At 43.9% G+C, this 20,546-nt stretch overlaps 1 protein-coding gene across 2 annotated transcripts; it reads left to right on the forward strand.

The window, feature by feature from the left end:
• Positions 1-3,349: 3,349 nt before the first annotated feature.
• LOC112564734 lies at positions 3,350-19,396 on the forward strand. Of its 2 annotated transcripts, none has more exons than XM_025239759.1 (5): positions 3,350-5,129; positions 5,718-5,891; positions 6,717-7,572; positions 15,864-16,163; positions 16,920-19,396. In XM_025239759.1, exons 1-5 carry the CDS (start codon positions 4,344-4,346, stop codon positions 17,252-17,254), a joined length of 2,451 nt encoding a protein of 816 aa, XP_025095544.1. In that variant the 5' UTR covers positions 3,350-4,343; the 3' UTR covers positions 17,255-19,396. The 2 variants fall into 2 exon arrangements, with proteins under 2 accessions (XP_025095544.1, XP_025095545.1); XM_025239760.1 differs by having other exon boundaries at positions 3,352-5,129; positions 6,717-7,563.
• The last annotated feature ends 1,150 nt before the right edge of the window (positions 19,397-20,546 follow it).

Here is a 20,546-nt window from a genome sequence, read left to right on the forward strand (position 1 = left end):
GAAACCGTGTTAATGAGCCTGACTATCTTTGCCTGTCTGTCACTGTTTCTCCTCACCTGTTATCGGATATATTTTATGTAGGTTTTTCCTTTATGTAGATCTCTGTTACTGTGGGTATTGCTTCAGTCCCCCTAGATGTCTCTTTATCCTAATGGACGTAAGAATAGGTTTAAAAAGAGTGATCAGACAGTTATTTCACATTATGCGTGCTTTTATTTTCCTCCTAAGAAGCGGAACAATTCGGTTACAAATATAAATGCACGATGATCGTACATCAATTTGTAATGTCTCATGTCACAGTTGTATTCCTGGATTCGAAATTGAACGAAAAAGTTCATTCTGATGTGTTGGCTTTTTTTATTATTATTATGCGTAAATCTCCCCAATGCCGTAATGACAAAGTTAATGATGTTAAAGATAATAAGTTATATTATATTTAAGCGTCGTCTTTTTTTTTCTCTCTCTCTATATGTGGTATAATATACCTGTAGTTAAAAAAAATGTACACTGAAGGTTATTTTGTTTTAATGTAACCAAATGTCTGCACAAATGCATCATTTGGAGACTGAAAGGGTCCAAATTAATGAGGTACAGTACTTAGGAAACTGCTCAGACAGGTAACTCTAGCCTTCGGACAGCTGTTGCTGATCTTCACATTTATCTCCCTTGACTCCAGACGGACTTCGCGTATATCCAAGCCCTCGCTAGAGGCTGTGCTACACCAAGATTCGACGTTGTTTTACGGTGTTAGTCTTGGGTAGTAAGCTCGGATTTAACGATGGGATAAATTCTCTGTTTATTCGTAAAGGTGTCCGCACTATGTTGAATTTTCTAGTCATCCTACTCAAAGAAAACTGAAACTCGGACGAAAAATAACCTTTTTGATGATCTTATACTTCCAACGTCGCAGTGCGCGTGCACTTTCATGCATGTAGACGACTTTACCGGCATAGTTATAGTTGTTTACTGCAGAATGGTTTGCCTTCATGCTTGGATGAGTATTTTAATTGACAAGCAAACAAAGCAACGGAGATGCCGATAGGTTTGCACAGATGAACTGTCACAAGCAGTTCAGTGCCTTTTGGTTAGGGGAAACTTGAACTTTTATTTGAAAATCGACTCAAAAATATAGACATGCATTCAAAAATAATTGAAAGGATTTGTGTTGTAATATGTTCTGGTTTTTTATGTGGAAAACATTTTTTAATTTTTATTTCGCCTTTAATGAAGTGCATGGATCATTAAGTTGATGGTCTATGAAATCATCTTTATTATTATGATTATCATTCAAAATTAAATATTAACATTATATCTACACACGAAATGGTTGGGATGATATTCCTCACTAGGAGGCGCTGCCTCTCCTGAAGTTCTCACTTTCTCCAGCTGTAGTTCGTGGGGATCCCACTTTTCTCTCAAGAATCGCACACCGTTGGGGCGTGAGAGTGCACCGTCTAGCCCTCGTGCCCCAGACTCCACAGACACCCCGCTTGTAATCCAACACCCGGTACTACACACCTGCGCCTGACGCCAGATCTGTTTCCGGTTTCTGAAAGGCAGGCCGCTGTGCGTCTGGGAATCACAGACTTGTATCTCGTTGGTGTGGGAATGGTTCTTCATTTTGCCTCGTCTGCACTCACGGCTGACGCGGACGTCTCACGTGACCAGCCTTGTTGGGGGAGAGGGTGCAGGGGATGGCCTAGTGCAGGGGTGGGCAAAGTTTTGCTTTTGTGGGTCGGTCTCAAAATTCTAAACTATGTTGCGAGCCGGTAACATACCCAAAGCCCTCGCCGTGACTACACAACAAACCTAGTGAAAATGGGATGGGAATGCGTACATAATGTTTAATTACCGAATTTAATGTGAAAAGTAAAGCTGTTTAAATTCACTCACAATAAAAATTTAAACCGTCTTTCCTTTGAAGACAGCCGCCGATGCTCTCTCACAGTTCTGCCAGACGCATTATTTGTTATTTTTGCACCTTTTCTGTCAGAATGCTACAGACATGATTTCTCACAACTAGTCGTATTTGATTAATTAACTTTCAGTCAAATTAACCTAAGTTACGTAAAAGGAGTTATTAAAACAAGTTCACCTTGCACTTTGACTGAGGGGCCGTCTGCCGTACTTTGCCCACCTCTGGCATAGTGCACAACACCTACCTGGACCCTAAGGGAGGTCGCTCAGAAAGTCCCTGTTCTCTTCGATCTGTGATTTCGTTTCAAGTCCAGCAACAAAAGATACCTATTTCAGAAATAACTGGAGCAACTAGCTAACGTTTCTAACCTCACTCCTAGTTCCCCACTTTCGTGTGTAACCAGTCTGCTGTGGCATAAGTTTTATTGTGGTCATACATTAATCTCTAAGTGTTCGTTCATATTCCTGTAAGTACACGTTGCCTCCACTCGCGCTGATGCTTCTTATAAATTCTCATCTTAATAATATCATCTGTGTTTTTGTTGTGCACCATAAATTACTAGAACGAGCGCTTAATAAATTTATTAGAAGTACTGTACAGGCTGCTTGTTTCGTGGTGTCCATGCTGCTGTAGGCGTCTAACCGTTTGATGTGTTTGTGAGGAATGGTTATTCCACTTTCACCAGCTGATCGGTTTGTTCTGACACCACCATCCTTCAAGTTTCAACTCGGAGATATTTTTGCTATGAAGATCAGAGGAAGGAATTTCGAATATACAGCAGGGTTAGAGGTTGATGTGGCGTGTGTGGGTGAGCATTACCGAAAGATCAACAGATAGCACCATCTGGATGCATGTGCGCGCGTGCGTTCATATGAAATGACAAAATGTTGGCATGTGTTTGTGTGTTGAAAACTGCCATTGTAAGTGTACAGTTTTCCACACGTACCTCCGCAACCTGCTCCCATTTTCCCACTCACTTCAAACTGCCTTCAGCTGCCTGCTTGCTTCATTATTCCAGTTTGCCATCCGAACCCTGGTGCCGATCTGCAGGTTATCTTCCCATCGAAAAACTGAGAATCGGACTTTAGGGAAAGACAAGAAATTCGCAGACCAGCGGGACCAGACTTCTATGATCTGCGAACGGGACGGAGAGGGTTAAGGCGGCAGAGACGGTGCAAAGAGGATGTGATGCGTTGACAGGGGCCATAACCCACGCAGTTTAGACTTGCTCCCCTTTGCTGTGAACTTTGACCACGCAGTCGACTGAAAAGAAAAAAAAACAACAACCCACAAACAACCAAACAAACAAAGACGAAGCGTGGAGTTTCGCCTACTTTTTCACACACACACACATTACAAGGATAACTGTGACACATGCACAGTGAACTACGAAACTTCCACTGAGTGACATCAGCCAGCAAAGACTGTCGTCTGCACTCCCTCTCGCCGATACAAGAAAAAACCCGGATAAAGGCGAGTGCCCGGATCAAAAAGAAAAGCAGGCGAGACAGTGTCAGCCGACACGCCGGCTATGCCACACTTGGAGGCGGGTGGTGCCTTCTAGGCGGGTGGAGGGAGTAGTAGACTCCCGCGCAGCGTATGAGATGCTGGCAAGCAGGATACAGCGAGTGTACACGCAGCATCAACAGCTGATGCAGAGGGTTTCCGTCAACACAGCACCACAGGCAACAGGCTGACAGGACAATGGAGCTTTGTAGCTTGTCTGTGAGCCTTGGGACTGCCGTTACACTTCCCATCCAGTTGGCCCACAGATAGATAACCCCAACGATGCAACTTCACAAAGAGGTTTAGCGTCGGAGGAAAGAGGCCAAGGATGCGGAGGACAGTGTGAATGAAGGAGACTTCACAATACGGCTGGGAACAGGTAGTTTTTTCTTCGCCACAGTGTCTTGCTGGAGAGTTTTCTTTTTCGGAGTGAAGTTCGTTGATGTTGCACCAGAGGAAAACTATCAACAGAAAATGACGGAGCCCAAAATATTCATGTTCGTTTTTGGGTGAAATGAACCTTAGCCAGCAAAGCGCAAAGCGTGGGATTATACAGCTGTTGCACTCTTTGCTGGGGACTGCAGCATGGCACTGAAGTCTGTCAAAACGCAGTGCAAAGCAGAATGTGAATGTGGTGCCGAGAGTAGCAGACACGAGAAGACCAACATGGACAGAAGAGTTTGTGTCAGATGTTAGGTGCAAACAGGTCAAGGACAGCCGGAGAGGATTGTATCAGATGTGTCTCATCACATAGCTCGTAAGTTTCTTGAAACGGTTATTATCTGCCTCTAGAACTTTATTATTTGAAGTTCAAATGTATTATTAACTCCTAGATAGTCGATCAGTCGTTTATCTCTAGCGGGGAAATAACTCTCGCACAGCACCAGACCAGTCCCAGTCCTCTGGAGCATCATCCACCATGAGATCACTTCACTGGAATGGCTGCTGCGCATGCGTTATGATCTTTTTGTTTGGTCTTTTCTCAACGCGACTGCCGTGCCACGCACGCTCCACAGACAATGAAGTGACTTCACCGGAAGTGACCACTCCGGCCGGAAGTGCGACGTCCGAGCCATCCAAGCCCGACGCACTGGAAGAAACGTTGCTAACGGAAATGTTGCGCATCATCGACCATAAGTTCGACTCGCTTAGTGCCCGGATGTCAGTTCTCGAGCGTTCTGTCAGCAACCTCAACTTCTACAGCATCAGGCAGTTCCGTGACGTCAGCCATCAGTTCAAGATCACGACGGCCGCGGTGGCGGAGGTCAGCGGGCAGCTTGGCCGGATGGAAGGTGAGCACCGCGCCACCAAGCAGTCCGCGACTCAGATCGCGCGTGACGTCAGCGCACTGCGCGCCGACTCCACAAAAATGTTTGACGACATCGCCAACAGCATCGTCTACGCCAACCAGAACATCGAGGAGAAGTTCGAGGCGGTGAAATCCGGGATGGCGAAAGCTGCCCAGACGACTCTAGCGGCGGTTGCCGAGTCGGTCAAGAACCCGTTGCAGGAAGACATGGCGGTGATCATCAAGTATCTGGAGGACCTGCCGCGCAACGTCAGCTGTGACGTCGACTTCCGGCCGCTGGAAGAGACGATGGACGTGAGGTTCGCGGAGATAAAGCGGCAGACTGACATGCACTTCACTGACCTCATCAACATCAGCATTGCAAGGGTCAAGGACGAAGAGGAACGTGAAAAGAAGGTAAGAGCAGAATGAAGGCGGCACTGGAAGGTATGATGGAGAGAATAAGAATGCTAACAGAAGACGCCTTCTCCCTGTATCATGAGAGTGACACCACAATGACTTGGGAAATGCTAGAATGCGGAAGTAAAACGTAACAAAAACTGACGATATAAATAAATAGAAAGAAATGTGTTTACTTATCCCAGTCTAATGGAAAACATCAGTCACACGACATTAAATACATAAATTACTTTTAAAATACTACAGTGAGAAACTACTATGCCACATCCTTATTCATCTGTTTTAGAGAGAAAGAAAGAGAACGGGAAGAGAGAGAGGAGGGAACGAAGCAGAGAGATTGAGTGAGAGAGAGAAAAAAGTAAGTTTTTGACAGGAAAACTTGTTAAAGACGAAAGACAAGGAGAACATCTCCATGTATCGCAGTTATTACTTTTGCGTCAATATAGAAAAAAAGGGACGAGAAAAAGATAATAAGATTAAAATTGAAAGAGTGGATGTTGGATTTGCAGATCCTCTTCTTCCATCGTTTCTTTTTCTTCTAAATAGTAGTAATAATACTCATGTGACCATTGCCATGCAATTCAGGGTGAAAGGTCAGCCAAAGAGGACGAGAGTGGAGAGAAGGGAGATGGCGGGCGTGTGCTGATGGCGTTGGCCAACATGACCCACAACGTCATCGACGCCGTCTCCTACCTGCGTCACACCGCTGGCATGATCGAGCGCCTGCTGGCCAGCACGGAGGCCATCGCCGACGAACAGGTAGATGAAGACGATGACACACTCGATCACGAGGGCGGTGAGGCAGCTTGCCCGCCACTAATCCGGCTTAGCCATGTGACGGGGCTTTTGGTTAAACGACGAGAATTATGTTATGAATTTTAATTTTAATTGATTAAATTTTTATGTTGATTATTTTCGTTCAATTTATTTGAATTCTAATATACATTATAAACTAACAGAACAGACAAAAATATAGGGAATGGAAGAGCAGGTAGTGATGGCCGTCGTCTACAACTGTGTTTAATGGTCTTTAGCAATTATTTACATTAGCTCTTTGTAATGGTCTACCACTAACATTAAACAATTATTTACATTAGCTCAGTGAAATGCACTAAAAATTAGGTGAGACAATAGTTCGGTATATCCTGTGTTGCTCTGCTAGTGATCCCGCCAGGGAAACCTTTGTCCCGCAAATATTTTTCGCTTCATGCACTTGACAGCTCGGGATATCCAAATCACAAGGAAGCGCACAAATATAATGTTTTTTTTAATTTTTGTTTGTCTATTTATTTATTTTTATTTATTTATTTTTTGCTACCACCAGGCATGTCTAACCAGCACTCATCCGGTAACAATAAATCCCTCTACGTGAGATTTTATTGAATTCTTAGGTCACCTCATGGGAAATAATTACGGAATACCCGGCGCGCGCACATTCTCTCTCCTCCTTCCTCCCTTTAAACATGCACACACTGATGATGTGTTAGAAAAGAATCACAAGGTTATAGCTCTTGCTAGGAAGACGGTAATTTAGGACTTTCTCTATGACACTCGCTCATATTTTAGTCTCTCACATTTCTCCAGTCAAAGCTTCGAGATGATGTCCTCAACACCAGAGGTCTTCTGAGGTCAGAAGAAGTCAGCGAAGAGCTTCTTGACGAAACCGACAGCCTGGAGACGGAGGTAGCGCGGAAGGATCTGCAATCGGAAGCCATGGAATACACGAGCGACCTCGACCACACCAGCAGTCGCGGCAGCCCTGGAAGTCCAAGCGACTCTCGTTCATCGGGGAGATTCACTTCCTCGGGCGCGCGGGATCGACACGAGCTGCCACGTGGACCGTTGTGGACGAGTAGTGCTTGCCACCTGCCGCCGGAGTTCCTTCGGGCGTTGGGCGAGCTGGCTAAGAACGGCTCGGAGGTGCTGGGAGCTCTGTCCAACCTGGCGCAGCACAGCTCTTCGTCCTTGACCGGAACGCTGACCTCTTTGCAGGACGAGGTCGGACGCTTGGAGGAGCTACGGGCGCGACTGGGCAAGGAGTTTGGGTTGACGAGCAAGACAGCATCGGCCATTTTGGGGCTGGGCTGGAGCCCGCAGGATATGCGGCACCTGCACAACACCACCAAGACTATCTTCAACATCGTGGAGGCCATCGCCTCGAACACCTTCTGGATCCCGCACATCTTCCGGAACATGCATCATCTGGAGAGGCTCACCAACCGTACCATCGAGCTGTCCACGCGCATGCTGCATGAACAGAAGTGGTCCCGCTCCCTGGACAACGAGCTGCCTCGCTCGAGCGACGCGACGAGAAATTTCGCGGCGGCGCGAGAAGGCCTAACGCAGGGCGAGGCTCTGGACTTCATCTTTGACACCAATGTCAAACTCAGGCGTGTCATCCCTGCCCTGACTCGCCTGCTGGCAGAACCAGGTAAGACAAGTACGTGCATTTCTAATGGACTACTAACTCGCATGTATAACTCTTGATAAATATTACAACATCAACGGCCTCAAGCATAGCGCCGATCCATGAGCATGAGATGATCTTTCAACATTTATTTCTAGCCAAGCTGGAAGTTAGGTGACCTTGTGACATTCAGAAACCCGTCCTGGCGCCTGTCCGTATTGTGCGTCTAGTGCATGAAAACAAGGAAAGGGTTGGGCTGTAGGAGAACCCGTATTGAGTCCCAAGACTGACAACCTCTACTATACCTCTGCTCAGCGACGACGCCATCTTACGGAAAGTTCTAGAGGTTCTATTTTAACTGATATCATTTTTTTTCCTTCCACAACTCTTATGCAAGTTAAGGTGCGACCAACAGCTGCAACTTGTCTAACAGGTAATTTTTGCTGCTTTTCCGGTACCCAGTCTTTTCTCTTTCACCACCTCTCTCTCTCACTTCCCTCATCTCATTTCATTCAACACACACACATGCTCAGGTGATTTGAGCTGAAATACCAAGTATTTCTCAACATACTTTCTTCTTCTGTCTAAGCCTCGCTAAATTTGTCCCAGACTAACCCCAGGGCGAGCTTGTTTTCATAGGAATGTGTTATTTTAATTCATTACAAATCTCTAGCATTAGCTAGGTTATCGGTGATGTCAGAACCTGTTATAGGATTTATCATTCAGGCTACAAGTACTTTAAACTAATTTATTTTTACAACGACTAATGAACTAAATTTTGTAAACTATTAATTTCCACCAGCTTTGATCCTATCTTTAGGTATAATCGAGTTAGCCGTGCAAAGGTGTTTAAAGAACGTTGATAAATACAAACATTCGCTTCCTCGCACCTTCTTCATAGTCAGTTGTCAACACAGAATGCCGGGTATCGGTCTGGGTGGTGTCTGTCGCTGAGAGAGGAGTTGGAAACGTGGAATCTTGAGCATCCGGAGACGACCCTCCCATCGATTAGCCATAAAAAAATTACATATCCTAATTGGAGCCTCACCTCGATAAATAGGTGCCACAACTCGAGAGAAGTGCGTGTGAACCGTGAACCTTATTGCATGGAATCAAGCGAGTGCTTTGGCACTCACACCCACACCCACACCCCCTCCACTGCAATTTTTTGTTGTTGTTTTTGGCCTCATCCCTCATCACTATCAGATGAAAGGAACCTAACAGGATATTGTATCAAGTACAAATCGTTGCCATCTGCGCCATCCTGGTCTCAAGAGGAGGCTTTGCAAAATCCGAGTCCCCAGTTCCTGTCGTCTACTTCTCTGGTCTGTCCAAAATGTAACCCACGTCACTCTTGGTAATAACCGTCACACCACCCTCACCCCACCCCCATGTTCTTCACAACAATGGTTACACTTGTTTTCTGGGGGCGGGGGAGGTAAAAACCATCAAAGAGAGGAAATAGGCGCCACACAAAAATCTAGCCACAGAAAAAGTGAGATCTTGAACATCTCACCCCACATCCTCCCACAAGAAAGTTTAGGGGAAGACCTTTTTTATTTTTTCCAATTCCTAAAGGAAACTTCCTCAAAGCACCTTATGACTTTCTGTTGACAGCAAATATTTGTGTAGACACGTGAGACACACACACACGTGCGAGCGTGTACACACATACACACACATATACACACACTCACGGACGCACGCATCACATCATTCGTCTCACCCACGGGTGAGGTGCCAAAGCCCTGAAACTGTGACGCATCTGCGCTGGCTTCATCTCAGTAATTTTGTTTTTTTTAAAGCCCACTTCAAAGTAGGAGCGGGGAATATATGTGCCATGGTTTGGTTATATAACTGTACTTTGGATTCCTGCCTTCACGTCTGGAACATTCTGCGGCAACAAAGAACTTTCAATGTTACCGGAACTGGGTTAAGACAGGACCATGAACTTTTGCCCCTTGCCTTCTGTTTAAAAAAAGAGCATATCGACAACATCTTAATTACATGATTGTATATGAGGGATCATTATTATTTTTCATAAATATATTACACGTAGAGCAAAAAATGAATTAATACACTATTTCTTTTTTTTCTCTCTCTCTCTCACACACAAACTTCCTCTTTTATTTAAATTTTGATAGTTGTCTACAACCTCATGTTTGAGTTGAAAATACATTAATAGCTGTCAAACATTTTTATGTCTGAAAAATGTATTGTCTTTATCAACTGCTTATACAACAAGGGTTAAATTAATGAGTACATTAGTACTAGGGTGTAAAGTGCGCGTGAGCTTAAGATATATATATCGCCAACCTTAATACCATCCGGTTCCGGAAAGATGAGAAATGAGAGAAGCTCTTTATGTTATCTAAATAACGGAGAAACACGCTGGAAAAAGCAAGCGATTATTCAGGTCTGCAGGACAAGCTCATTAAGCGTTTTCGCCATGTTTCAGGAAGTCGGTTTCTGTGGGTTGTGAATATCCATTGCCAGCTTGCAGTTTCTGCAATTTTGTGTTTCGCTATCCCAGTAATTACTTCCAATGCAGTTGCCATCCCAGTGGCTGCCCCCACCAGTCCTGGGGGTCACTAAAGTTGCTCTGAAGTTACATTATCTTTGCCTGTCAACGTATCAGACGATTTCCTTCTCCACGACGGACTGTTACAGCCTGTAAGATGCCATCAGAAGTTCAAAGGCTTGTGCAGAGGTCAAAGTGCATGCGTGCTTCGCCTTCTTCCATTTGCAACAAAAACCGTTCATGGTCGTAAATAGCCACATGTGCGAATGAGGCTGGAGAATGCTGGGATTGCAGATGGAAACTTAAATGTCGGATGTGAGAGAAACCATCGGCAGCACCGAAGCCCGCGGTCGTCCTGTCATACGAATGTTTTTCTCTCCACGATGCTTCCGCGAACAAGCCTGATAGTATGACTTTTTATTATTGCAGGTTTGTGGACGAAAATTATTAAGATTCGTCTTATTTTTGAGTTTAGGGGGAGGTGGTGAGGCCTCGTGGTTAGTAGTCTCACATTGAGAATGAGTGGTAGCCGGCTGGAGGTCGGTGAATGGTAACATCCATCGGCTCACAGGAACTTGATTTACCAGGGGAGGCAAAACCACACCAGTTCTCTGCCCTTGCGTTCACTAGCATCTTTAAACTTTTTTTTCCCATGTTTTATGAAAGATTGAGAGACGAACTGGCTTAAATGTTAAAAAAAAAAATTTATGTGCTGCGAATTCCTTACAGTACATACTCAGTGCATAGCTGACACATATTACAATAATGTAGTCAAATCTTTTGATGTATCAATCCTGAACCAAACTTACCACGCGCACATTGAAATTGAACTTTGCGTTGGAAACGAATAAAATAAACAAATAAATAAGCAAGCCAATAAATAAGTAGGAATGAGTACAGCGGCTCACATCGTGAGGGCTGGAAGATGTGCCTCGCCAGCATCAGTTAATTAAACATCCCAACATTCCTCCGCACACCTCCAGCACTCCAGATCCAGGCGAGCGACTCCTGCAGCGGTTATTTTAAAAGAAGCTGTGGAAATTCCAAGATCTGCCACCTGGAGGGAAAAGGAACTGAAGGCGAGCGGCGAGAAAGGTCGAAGTACTGCTCGCTAAACATCGAGCAGCATGAACTCGACTCTTGTGCAACTCACGGTCGCGGGGAAGCACGTGCCAAAACAATCTTCCGTCCCCCACCCCACACACTCCCACCCACCCCATTAAAAGTGTTCAGAGGATGCGTAAGTACAGACGTTCTTGAGTATTTGGCTAAGTGGGTGGAGTGGCCAACGATTCCAGCCAAGGCAGTTACAAATGGAGGAAGATATTTGCCCTTGGGGGATGTAGATGACGCTGTTGTCATCTTCTCTTCTTTGCCTCCCCCTTCACTTCCTGTCTGACTTTATAAATCATCGTTTGTAGTGAGGCGCCAACCGACAGGTGACGTCAGAAAGGTATCACATGCTTCACGGGAGGATGGCTGATGTCATGCAAACTGTTGGTTTATTTTTCGCCATGTTGTCATGGTTACGGGACCTGAAGAGCTTTGAAATGGCAGGCTTTCCTCCTGCGCATTTTTGCTCATGTCACTACCACCTTCTGGACGATTTCATCAGACCGAACATCTGAATGTCAGACTGAACATCTGAGTGTAGATGTCGCATACAAATTGTTTTGTATAAATAGCAATTTTCGGTAGGCACCCTTTGTCGTGATGGACACGTGTCATTGCCCACAGACAAGTCTCTTAATACTCTGATGTTTAATAAATATTTTGTTTTGAAAGAGTTATTTATTTACATTAGTCAAACGCTCAGGCTGTTCATATATTCCTTTATCCCTCTTCTGTACACGCTTGCTGTCTGTTTGTCCCCAGACTTGATGATTGTATGTTTCTGCTGATTCACCGAATTACCTTTTCTATGTTGTTTTAAATTCTCCTGTAGGACTATTTTAAACGGTTCGCAAAATTTATCTTCGTCTGTTCATTCCTTTGTCGTTCTTTCATGATTGCTTGCTTCCATCTGAAGTTGTTCTTGACGTTGTTTAAATACTCTTGATGCTATTTTGAGCTTTTCTGGAGCTGCTCTCAGGTCTGCTTCTTGCCGTTACTTTCTTCCTCTCTACCGGATGTCAGACACCACTTTGTCAGACAACCACTGGATCAGTGTATGGCGAGAACTTTCTCCTTTTCTTTGTCTCCTTTCTCTGTTCCGCTCCCTCATTTGTCCCAGCCCACTGTACAATCGCCTTTCTTGAAGACGGTTTTTTCCCCAAGGTACGTGACTGCGTCCCTCCTACCTTCTTGTTGTTTGTTTTGTTTTTGTTTTCCGCGATGAACATAATAGTAATATAATGATATTATATTATATAAATAAGTCGTATCAAGACTACAACATTTTCAGTAGCCGTTCCTGTGCTATCTTAGCTAGCTTTTACTTTCTAGTATCTATCAGAAAATATGACATGAAAAAGATTTCTGTAACTGGGCCTCGTGACCCCGAGAAAAAACAGAAATAGACATCTTTCCGGGAGAATCGAACCTCCGTCTGACCAAATAAGATAAATAAAGGCATCGCGCTTTCTGTATTTTCTACCCAGACTCGTATCCTCTTCCTTCACTAACATACACAGACAATTCTGCAACTAAACTCTCAAACTCTCAACGGCAAAAGTACATGTGTCATAATTTGTATTTCCTTTCAGGACCAAACTAAATTGTTTTGTAAAAGTAATGTCTTTATAAACGAATGTTTTATGCATGTTTGTGAACTTTCTTCCTGTTTTGTTGAGAATGTTCTGGTCTCCTACAACTGAAAACAAGGTCAGATGTAGAGGGATTAAAAGTAGCTTAAGGACAATATCAGGGTTTCTCCCATCCCCTACTCCTCTGAGATAAGCTGTATCACTTACACAGAGAACAAGTGGCGGGCGCAGCTGATGTCTTGCTGTGGTAATCAGCAGCTGGTGGAGGTTGTAAATAGCTGCCTGACACGTTGAAAACAAACAGAGGGTGACATCTGATTTTATCACCCGCAAGGCATCTCTGAGAATGAGTTGGAGGCTGGCGTCTCATTGGTGTTGACGCCAACAGAAGACTGAAAAAAAAAACAAACAACCGTGCTTGCCATGCTTGTCTTTTTCCCATGTTTTATATGTAAAAAAAAGACGAATGTCAGGCGTCACACAATTATGGAACATGAATAGAATTTTTTTTTATTTCTCTCCTCCCCCTCCACCTTACCCTGTGAATGTTGTCGTGGGTGTATGTTTGACTGGGCATGCGCACTCGCACGTCGATCCAGTTGACTAACATAAGTAAGGTCGTCTTCCTGAGGATGTCATTAAACAAAACATTGGCATCACATGTTGTTCATTTTTCTTTGGGGCAATTTCTTCCAATTTGATGGCTTTCACATAGACCTTGCTTATAAATGTCAGTGGCAGTGGCATGCCATTGTCTTCGGCACCATGCTGTGAGGGCATGACAAGTGTAGTGTACCTGACACGACTGCGATAATCGTGCACGTGGTAGCACGCTGACATGTCTGACGGAACTTGCAAAGGTGTTTTTTAAAGCAGAATTTTGTTGCAACACATCCTAAGAAGAAATAAAACCAGTGCTCAACAAAAACACAAAAAACTAGAATCAACACTGACAATGATAGGTTGGTTTTTTTTTTATCAAACTGCAGAAGCTATAAAATTAAAAAAAGAAAAAAAAACCACCTAAAAGCAAGGGAAAAAACCTTGGTGTTTGCAGAGATCGGAATGCCAGCTTTCACCCACCAGGTGGCGTACAGGTCAATGGTGCCATTGTCTAGCGATAGGAAGGGAGGAAAGCACAGCTTCGCAGTAGACACCACCACACTTGATTACTAGCATCAAGCCAAGGTTTCATCTCTCCTCCAACGCCTCCCACCTCCAACCCCCACCCAAAGAAAAAACAAAAACAAAAAACTTGTAAATTCTGAGAAACACGCTGAGTCTGGAACACGAGACACCTACCCAGACCATCGTCTTACTTTCCCTTACTGGAGACCGTTTGAAGGAGGGTGTCTGACGGCACGCAGGACAAAAGCAAGCAGGGGATGTTTTTATTTTAATGAGGGTGTCTAACATCATCCAGAAAAATGCAAATAAAGAGGGTTTTGGTTTGTTTGTTTCAAAAAAAGGGCATTCTGGCATCATCTAGAGCAGTGGTCTCAAACTCATATTAGCATGTGGGCCGCAGTGGAAAGTAACAGCCAGTCAGCGGGCCGCACCACGAAAAGAAAATGTTTTTTCATTAAATTTTACGAACACTACTGTCACTGCAGTTAAATGCTAAAATAAAGTTTTTATAATTATTAATTACATTTAGTGTAGTTTATTACATGCACAGGCAGTTTAGTTTATTAAAATAAGTTGACGTTGTCTCTGTCACTAATAACGGGGGTAATTTTCACTGCGGGAGTTAATCACCAAGCACAACATACATATACACCGCGGACGTGGCCGAGGGCCGCACAAAAATGTTTCGCGGGCCGCATTCGGCCCGCGGGCCGCGTGTTTGAGACCCCTGATCTAGAGCAATAAAAAGGTTTGAGCATGCATGGAAGTTGTTTGACCTTGCATAATTGTTTGGGGAGCCCTCCCCCCCAAAAAAAATCTCTGTGCCATGCGGAAGGAAAAAAAAAAGCAGATGACAAAGGAAAACTCGGGAATGTAGCTTGATGAATTCTGCATGAAGCCGACGCCAGACACTTTGTGCTGCTGTTTACAGAAAGCAGAAACAGATGGAGAGAAGATGTAGGCCGGTCCTCTCTGGAGCCCTGATGACAGCTCATCGCTGCTGCAATAACTGATGTTGTCATCACTGTTATCGCTCCACGTTCCTTCTTCTCCTCCTCCTCCTACGACGACGATGATATGATGATGATGTCACGTGTCTGGTAGACAAATAAAAAGGATAAGTAGATCAGCAGCACGAAGCACCGAGTATACACGCCGAATGCTTGGGCCATGACATCAAACAAACGGTTCAGGCCTTCGAGTAAACAACGCAACAGCACAGGCCAGAGAGTAAACAAAGGCACAGGCGATAGAGAGCAGTGGCACAGTCACGTGACTGCAGGCTCAAACTTTTCTCCACTTTTCCTTTCCCAGTGCTGGCATTCTTCAGTCTTTGCTGTTTGCCGGCTTAAAGGCAGATTCGAGCCACACACAGAGGAAAGGTTAAAGTGTTGCTAAAAGAATTACTACTTATCTGTCACAGAGAACTGTAGACAGTGAGAGAGTTTCATGAGGTGCTAATAAGGTCTGGCTTAATTACTTTATGATGTATCGCAAAAATCTGGGTGTTTGTAGCAATGAAGAAAGCATACAACAGCTACATATGTGTGATAGGTTCATTTGGTTTGTCGCTGATGAGTTTTTCCCACTTGAATGTCAGCCATCTTATCACTCATAAGACGATAATTATATTTAGTATTACCAAAGACGATACATTATGTCAAGTATTTAGCATTAGTGATTCCTGCAACTGCATTTTCGTATTGTTTCCTGGACTGTCAGCGTTTCATACATTTCTTTTCCTTTGCTCTTTTATTTCTCTGATTGTTAAAATTAAGAAAATGGCTGTCAGTCTGTTGATGGTCTTTGCTGGTTTGTATGATATTACGAGTGGTGAGTTAGTAATGGCTTTACTTTGTGTTTTGTTACAGCGTGCGGGGTCTACCCAGCAGTTTGATATCACTTGTCCAGAGTACACATTGTTTTCTTGATTGTTCGCCTTGTCAACTCACTTTTCTAATGTTTTTCAGAACCGCTAGTCGCTCTGGTGGACGGAAAACATTTCACGGAGGGGCGAGTGGAGGTCTTCTACAGAGGCCAGTGGGGGTCCGTTTGTCAGGAGGACATGGGTCATCAAGAGGCTTCGGCCGTCTGCCGGTCCCTGGGCTACACTGGGGGGATTTCTGCCGGAAATGCCTTCTTTGGAAAGGGCAGGGAACTCCAGTGGAGGTTCAACGCCAGTTGTTTGACCGCATTCCGCTGCCCGCTCGTCACTCGACCGAATAAAGCAACTGACTGTGGCCATGACAACGACTTCTCTGTTATATGTGGTGAGTGGGGCAAGGGGCGAGGTATTCCGGGATCAAAGTGCTGATCAGGGCAGAATCTTTGAGTGTGTGAACGTGTGGGCGAGTGCATCTAAGATAGAGATTGTTTATTCAAGGGCCATTACCCCATAGAAGGGGAGATAATAATAATAATAGCGCATTCCCTTGCCCGGAGGGGAGCTCAGTGAGTTTTATGAGGCAAGGGGCAGTAGGGAGTGATGCCGAATGTCAGCGAAGAGCATCACGACCAGCCAAACCATGCACAGTGAACAGTCAGAAGCTTGAAAGTACGCAGAGTAGAAGGTGGAGCAAGCAACAATAAGGCTAAGCCGACTACAGTAGGTGTTTCTAGAAGGAATAGGGTTGAAGTCCAGGCATGTCAGCCAGTGCAGATCGCTCAGAAGCTGTGGGACATGATCGGCCTTCCGGAATACAATGTGAGCATCATCATTCTGACCTCTTGAGGTCAGGGAGAGCAACAAATAGGTTAGAATAGTCGAGCCTGGACAATGTTTCACTCACTAGTACACAATATAAAAAGGTATAGATATAAATATGGCTTTCAAGTAAAATTAATCAAGTGTAAGGAGTAATTTTCCGTAGTAGATTTTATAAAATGAAATAAATAAAAAGATAGAAATTCTTTACAATTAGTTCACTTGTTGAAGCCAATAGCAAACTCATTTTAAAAGTATCAGAATGTGCGTCTGTTTTATTCACCATAAATTATTAAAAACTTTGGTTTTCAATCTGCTTCAGACCACATGCTGCGGATGGTGTCTATTCCTGGGGTCAGTGATGTGAACACCGGACGTCTGGAGTGGCATCACCAGGGCTACTGGTTGCCCATCTGCGCGCGAGGGTGGAGCGGCTACGAAGCCAGGGTGGCCTGCAAGCAGATGGGGTACCGTGACGGGAGGGAGTTCGACTCCTCCGACATGGATCTCCACGAGGGTGCGACAAACAGGACCACCTGGGTGACGGGTGTCGCGTGCACAGGGTCCGAACTTCGCCTGGACGCCTGCCGGGTGGAGTCCTTCCTGACTGAGCATTGTCCTGAGAGTGTTCTCCCCGCTGGAGTGCGTTGTCAATGACATCTTCCTTAGAAATACTTTTGATGTTAAAACCAGTTTACAATCAGTTCCAAGACAGTGGTGACGAGACTGTACTCATCCACACACATATTTGTATCAGCTAGACTGTGTTTTAAGTTTACACGTTCTGAAGCACAACGAAGGATGAGGAACAAACAAGAAGGGTTATTTGAGAATATAACAAAACCCATTCCTTCTAATGATGCGTGCTCACCCACATCCATGTGTATCAGTTCAAAGAGAATGAAAGTCTTTAATAATAGATACCTACAGGAGACAATGTCTTAAGTAACAAAAGTCAACAAGTCAGTTACAGCTCACGTGTAATTGAAACTGTAAAGTGCCTGAATGTAAAAAGTAGATGTATGATGTCCTGTATTTCTCTCTCTCTCTCTCTCTCTCTCTCTCTCTCTCTCTGTTTAATTAACTTTTATTTGATATATTGTGGACTGTGCTGGAAATCCATGCAATCTTTTTGACAAGTGTTATGAATTCTTATGTTTAAACCTCTTTTACAAAGAATAAGCTGATTAGCGAAGTGGACTAATCGTTTTGCTTTGAATGGTGTACATATACTTGCTATGTTAGTACGGTAGACCTGTAGGTACCAGCCTCAAGGGTCTATGACCTCAGTCCTGTAGAGCTTTCTTGTAGTTTTCTTTAGTGTGTTTTTGAGAGCTTGTCGCTGCTTAACACTCAAGGAAGCTAAATGACTATCATTAATGCTCCATATACTTTTCTTTACAAATTAGACACTGTAGGATTATAAACTCTGACAAAGAAAATAAATACTTTTAGAGTTTGGAAAAAAATATGCTGCATATAGTTAAAAGGGAGCAGATATATTGTGTTGCCTACATCTGTTGCTATTTTCTTTCTTTTGGTCCGTCGTTCAATCTCACGGATTTAGTAGCCAGTGATGTAAAATTGAAACTTGGACTTCCACTCACTGAGTGCTTGCTGTTGATGGAATTCTTCCTATAATCGAAGATACTTATTACGTTTAATTTTGGATAGTTTTGTTCGTCAAAGAATTACAGAGAAAAGCAAAAGATAGACTTAAATGATAGAGACAGACTTTCTAAGACATGTCCGGTCACAGTTTTGTGTTGCAAGACAGTCGTTTATTTACAATCTCGTCTGAAACACGGTTTGTTGATAAACCTGCCATGTTTACTCTTTCTCGGGAAAACCCCAAACTGACTAATCCGTGACGTAGGCGGACCCGTTGGAAAAGAAAGGGTGGAGAGATGATGTGATACTGTCGGCAGTTTGACAGACTGGCACCGCGAAATATATTCCAGCCTGAAGCTGCGAGAAGCACCAAGAGCTTGCAATCTATGGAAAGGCGAGACTACGAGAAATGTGAACAGACTTGTCTCGGTTGCCCCCTACCCTTGTGAAAGATGTTGTGTGCGGGTGACTGGCTTAGTTTGCTGTACAGGTTGTACTGCTAGTTCTCGTCTCAACGCTAGTAACGGCGGAAGAGGTTGATACAGTTTGTAATGGTAGTCTTCTACTTGTTACCCAGACACAACCATTGCCCTACCGAAGCATGCAGTAGCTACTCTCAAACTTGGTGTTACTGTTTGTAACACTGTTCTCTGTATTCTCAGTATTTTTCCCTTCGCTCAGCTTTTCATCACTGTGCTGTCTTCATCAATTCTCGATCTCAGAATACAGGATGCGTCCTGACGACGTCGAGTCTGATGAATGTCCGTCAGTTGTCGCACACAACACAGCATGGCGACCTTGAACCCCATAAAGCCTGTGTTTTGCGCGATTGTAAGTAAGCTGTCGTTTTACAACCCGACATTTAGCTCGGACATGACTTAGAACGTAAACATCTATCAATCAAACTTAATTAAACCATTTTTGCTTTGCCCTGTAATTTGTCTTTTTTTCTCGGTCCGTAGTTATAAAGAAGACTGTTGAAGTTCTGAGGCAAACATCCGGAAAGGCAGGTTTTGACTTCTTGGTTATGCATCTTTTTGCTGAATTGTTAAATGTGATATAGCTTCTTGTTGCAGCCTCTTCCCTTCAGTAACTTTTCGGAGGGTGTCCAACTGTACAGTTAGTTCTGTGTCATCTGACTGTATCTGTGTATACGAGTGTGTGTATGAATAAAGCGCTATTTTATTATGACTATCATTATTATTGTATGACACAATTCGTGTTACGCGGGTAATGCCACAAAGTTGTGGTGTGTTTTTTGGTTTGTTTGCATTCTGAAGTTTTGCAGCTTGGTTGCTCTTTCCTGCTCATTTCTTTTTGTTATTAATTGGACGCACTCTTTCTTGTCTTTCTTTCCATTATATATTTTTCATTCTGTTTGCTGTAGCTTTTAAAAAGAAAACGCTTTTCAAATTCATTTGAAAGCGCTAGCAGACTACATTTTGTGCCACAAAAAGTAAATAAATAAAGACATGAGAGTTTACGAAGAAGGGGAGGTAAATGCACTGAAAGTTTTTACGCGATGTAGTTACCGGCCTTTCTGTGAGCGCCCCTGACTTCAATGACGGCACTCGTGTTTATCAGACGAAGTCTCTAGATTTTCGTTGATGAAAACAGACTTGTTTGATCAAATAAATAGAGAAATAAATAATGCAGATTACAGCCTTGCTTATCACACAAGTGTAGATTTTCTGCTGAATATTAGAAGCCAAACTGTGCAGACTGCCATCGAATGACTTCACGCACCCTGTGAGAATTTCTCGTGTAATACAGCATTTCGCAAAATGATTTCTGTTTCCCACCGCCGGAATCGCTCAGCAAGAAATAAACGACTATTTTATCCTTTGTTTCCATCGCTTGAACACTAACAGCACGCTAGCATGTGTGCATGGTTACGCGCATGCCAGTGCACATTACCGTGTAAAGGTAGGAAATCAGCGCGTGACTGAATGTAATGTGTTCTCATGACATGTTCATCTGTCTTCTCAGGTAATATTTCTTACAATCTGAAGGCTGAATATAACGTGTTCTCATGACATGCTCCTCTGTCTACAATGTAAAGGCATTCAGAGTCTGTTACACTGTAGTGAGTTGTGTTTTAGTGTTTTGTGTCTGACGTCATCTGTGCGTCATTTGATCCACGTCACTTGTAGCAGAAAATGACGTCATATATAAGAGAACAGCAATTATTCTAAAAATGGCCGAGTGATCGGGGAAAACAACAGACTTCGTCCGCCATCTTCGTTACAACTCTCTCAGTGACATTCATCTAAACTTGTGCCTCGTTCATTCGATTCACCTACAAATCTCTTCATCCTCATCGTCATCTAAGGGGGCT

Source organism: Pomacea canaliculata, linkage group LG5 (genome assembly GCF_003073045.1).
Source record: "Pomacea canaliculata isolate SZHN2017 linkage group LG5, ASM307304v1, whole genome shotgun sequence".
Lineage (NCBI taxonomy): Eukaryota > Metazoa > Mollusca > Gastropoda > Architaenioglossa > Ampullariidae > Pomacea > Pomacea canaliculata.

Coding starts and splice junctions, on each gene's coding strand:
- LOC112564734 (XM_025239759.1), top strand. CDS start 4,344: ATGAGATCACTTCACTGGAATGGCTGCTGCGCATGCGTTATGATCTTT. Junction 5,892..6,716: donor AGGCCATCGCCGACGAACAG/GTAGATGAAGAC, acceptor ACATTTCTCCAG/TCAAAGCTTCGAGATGATGT. Junction 7,573..15,863: donor GGCAGAACCAGGTAAGACAA/GTACGTGCATTT, acceptor AATGTTTTTCAG/AACCGCTAGTCGCTCTGGTG.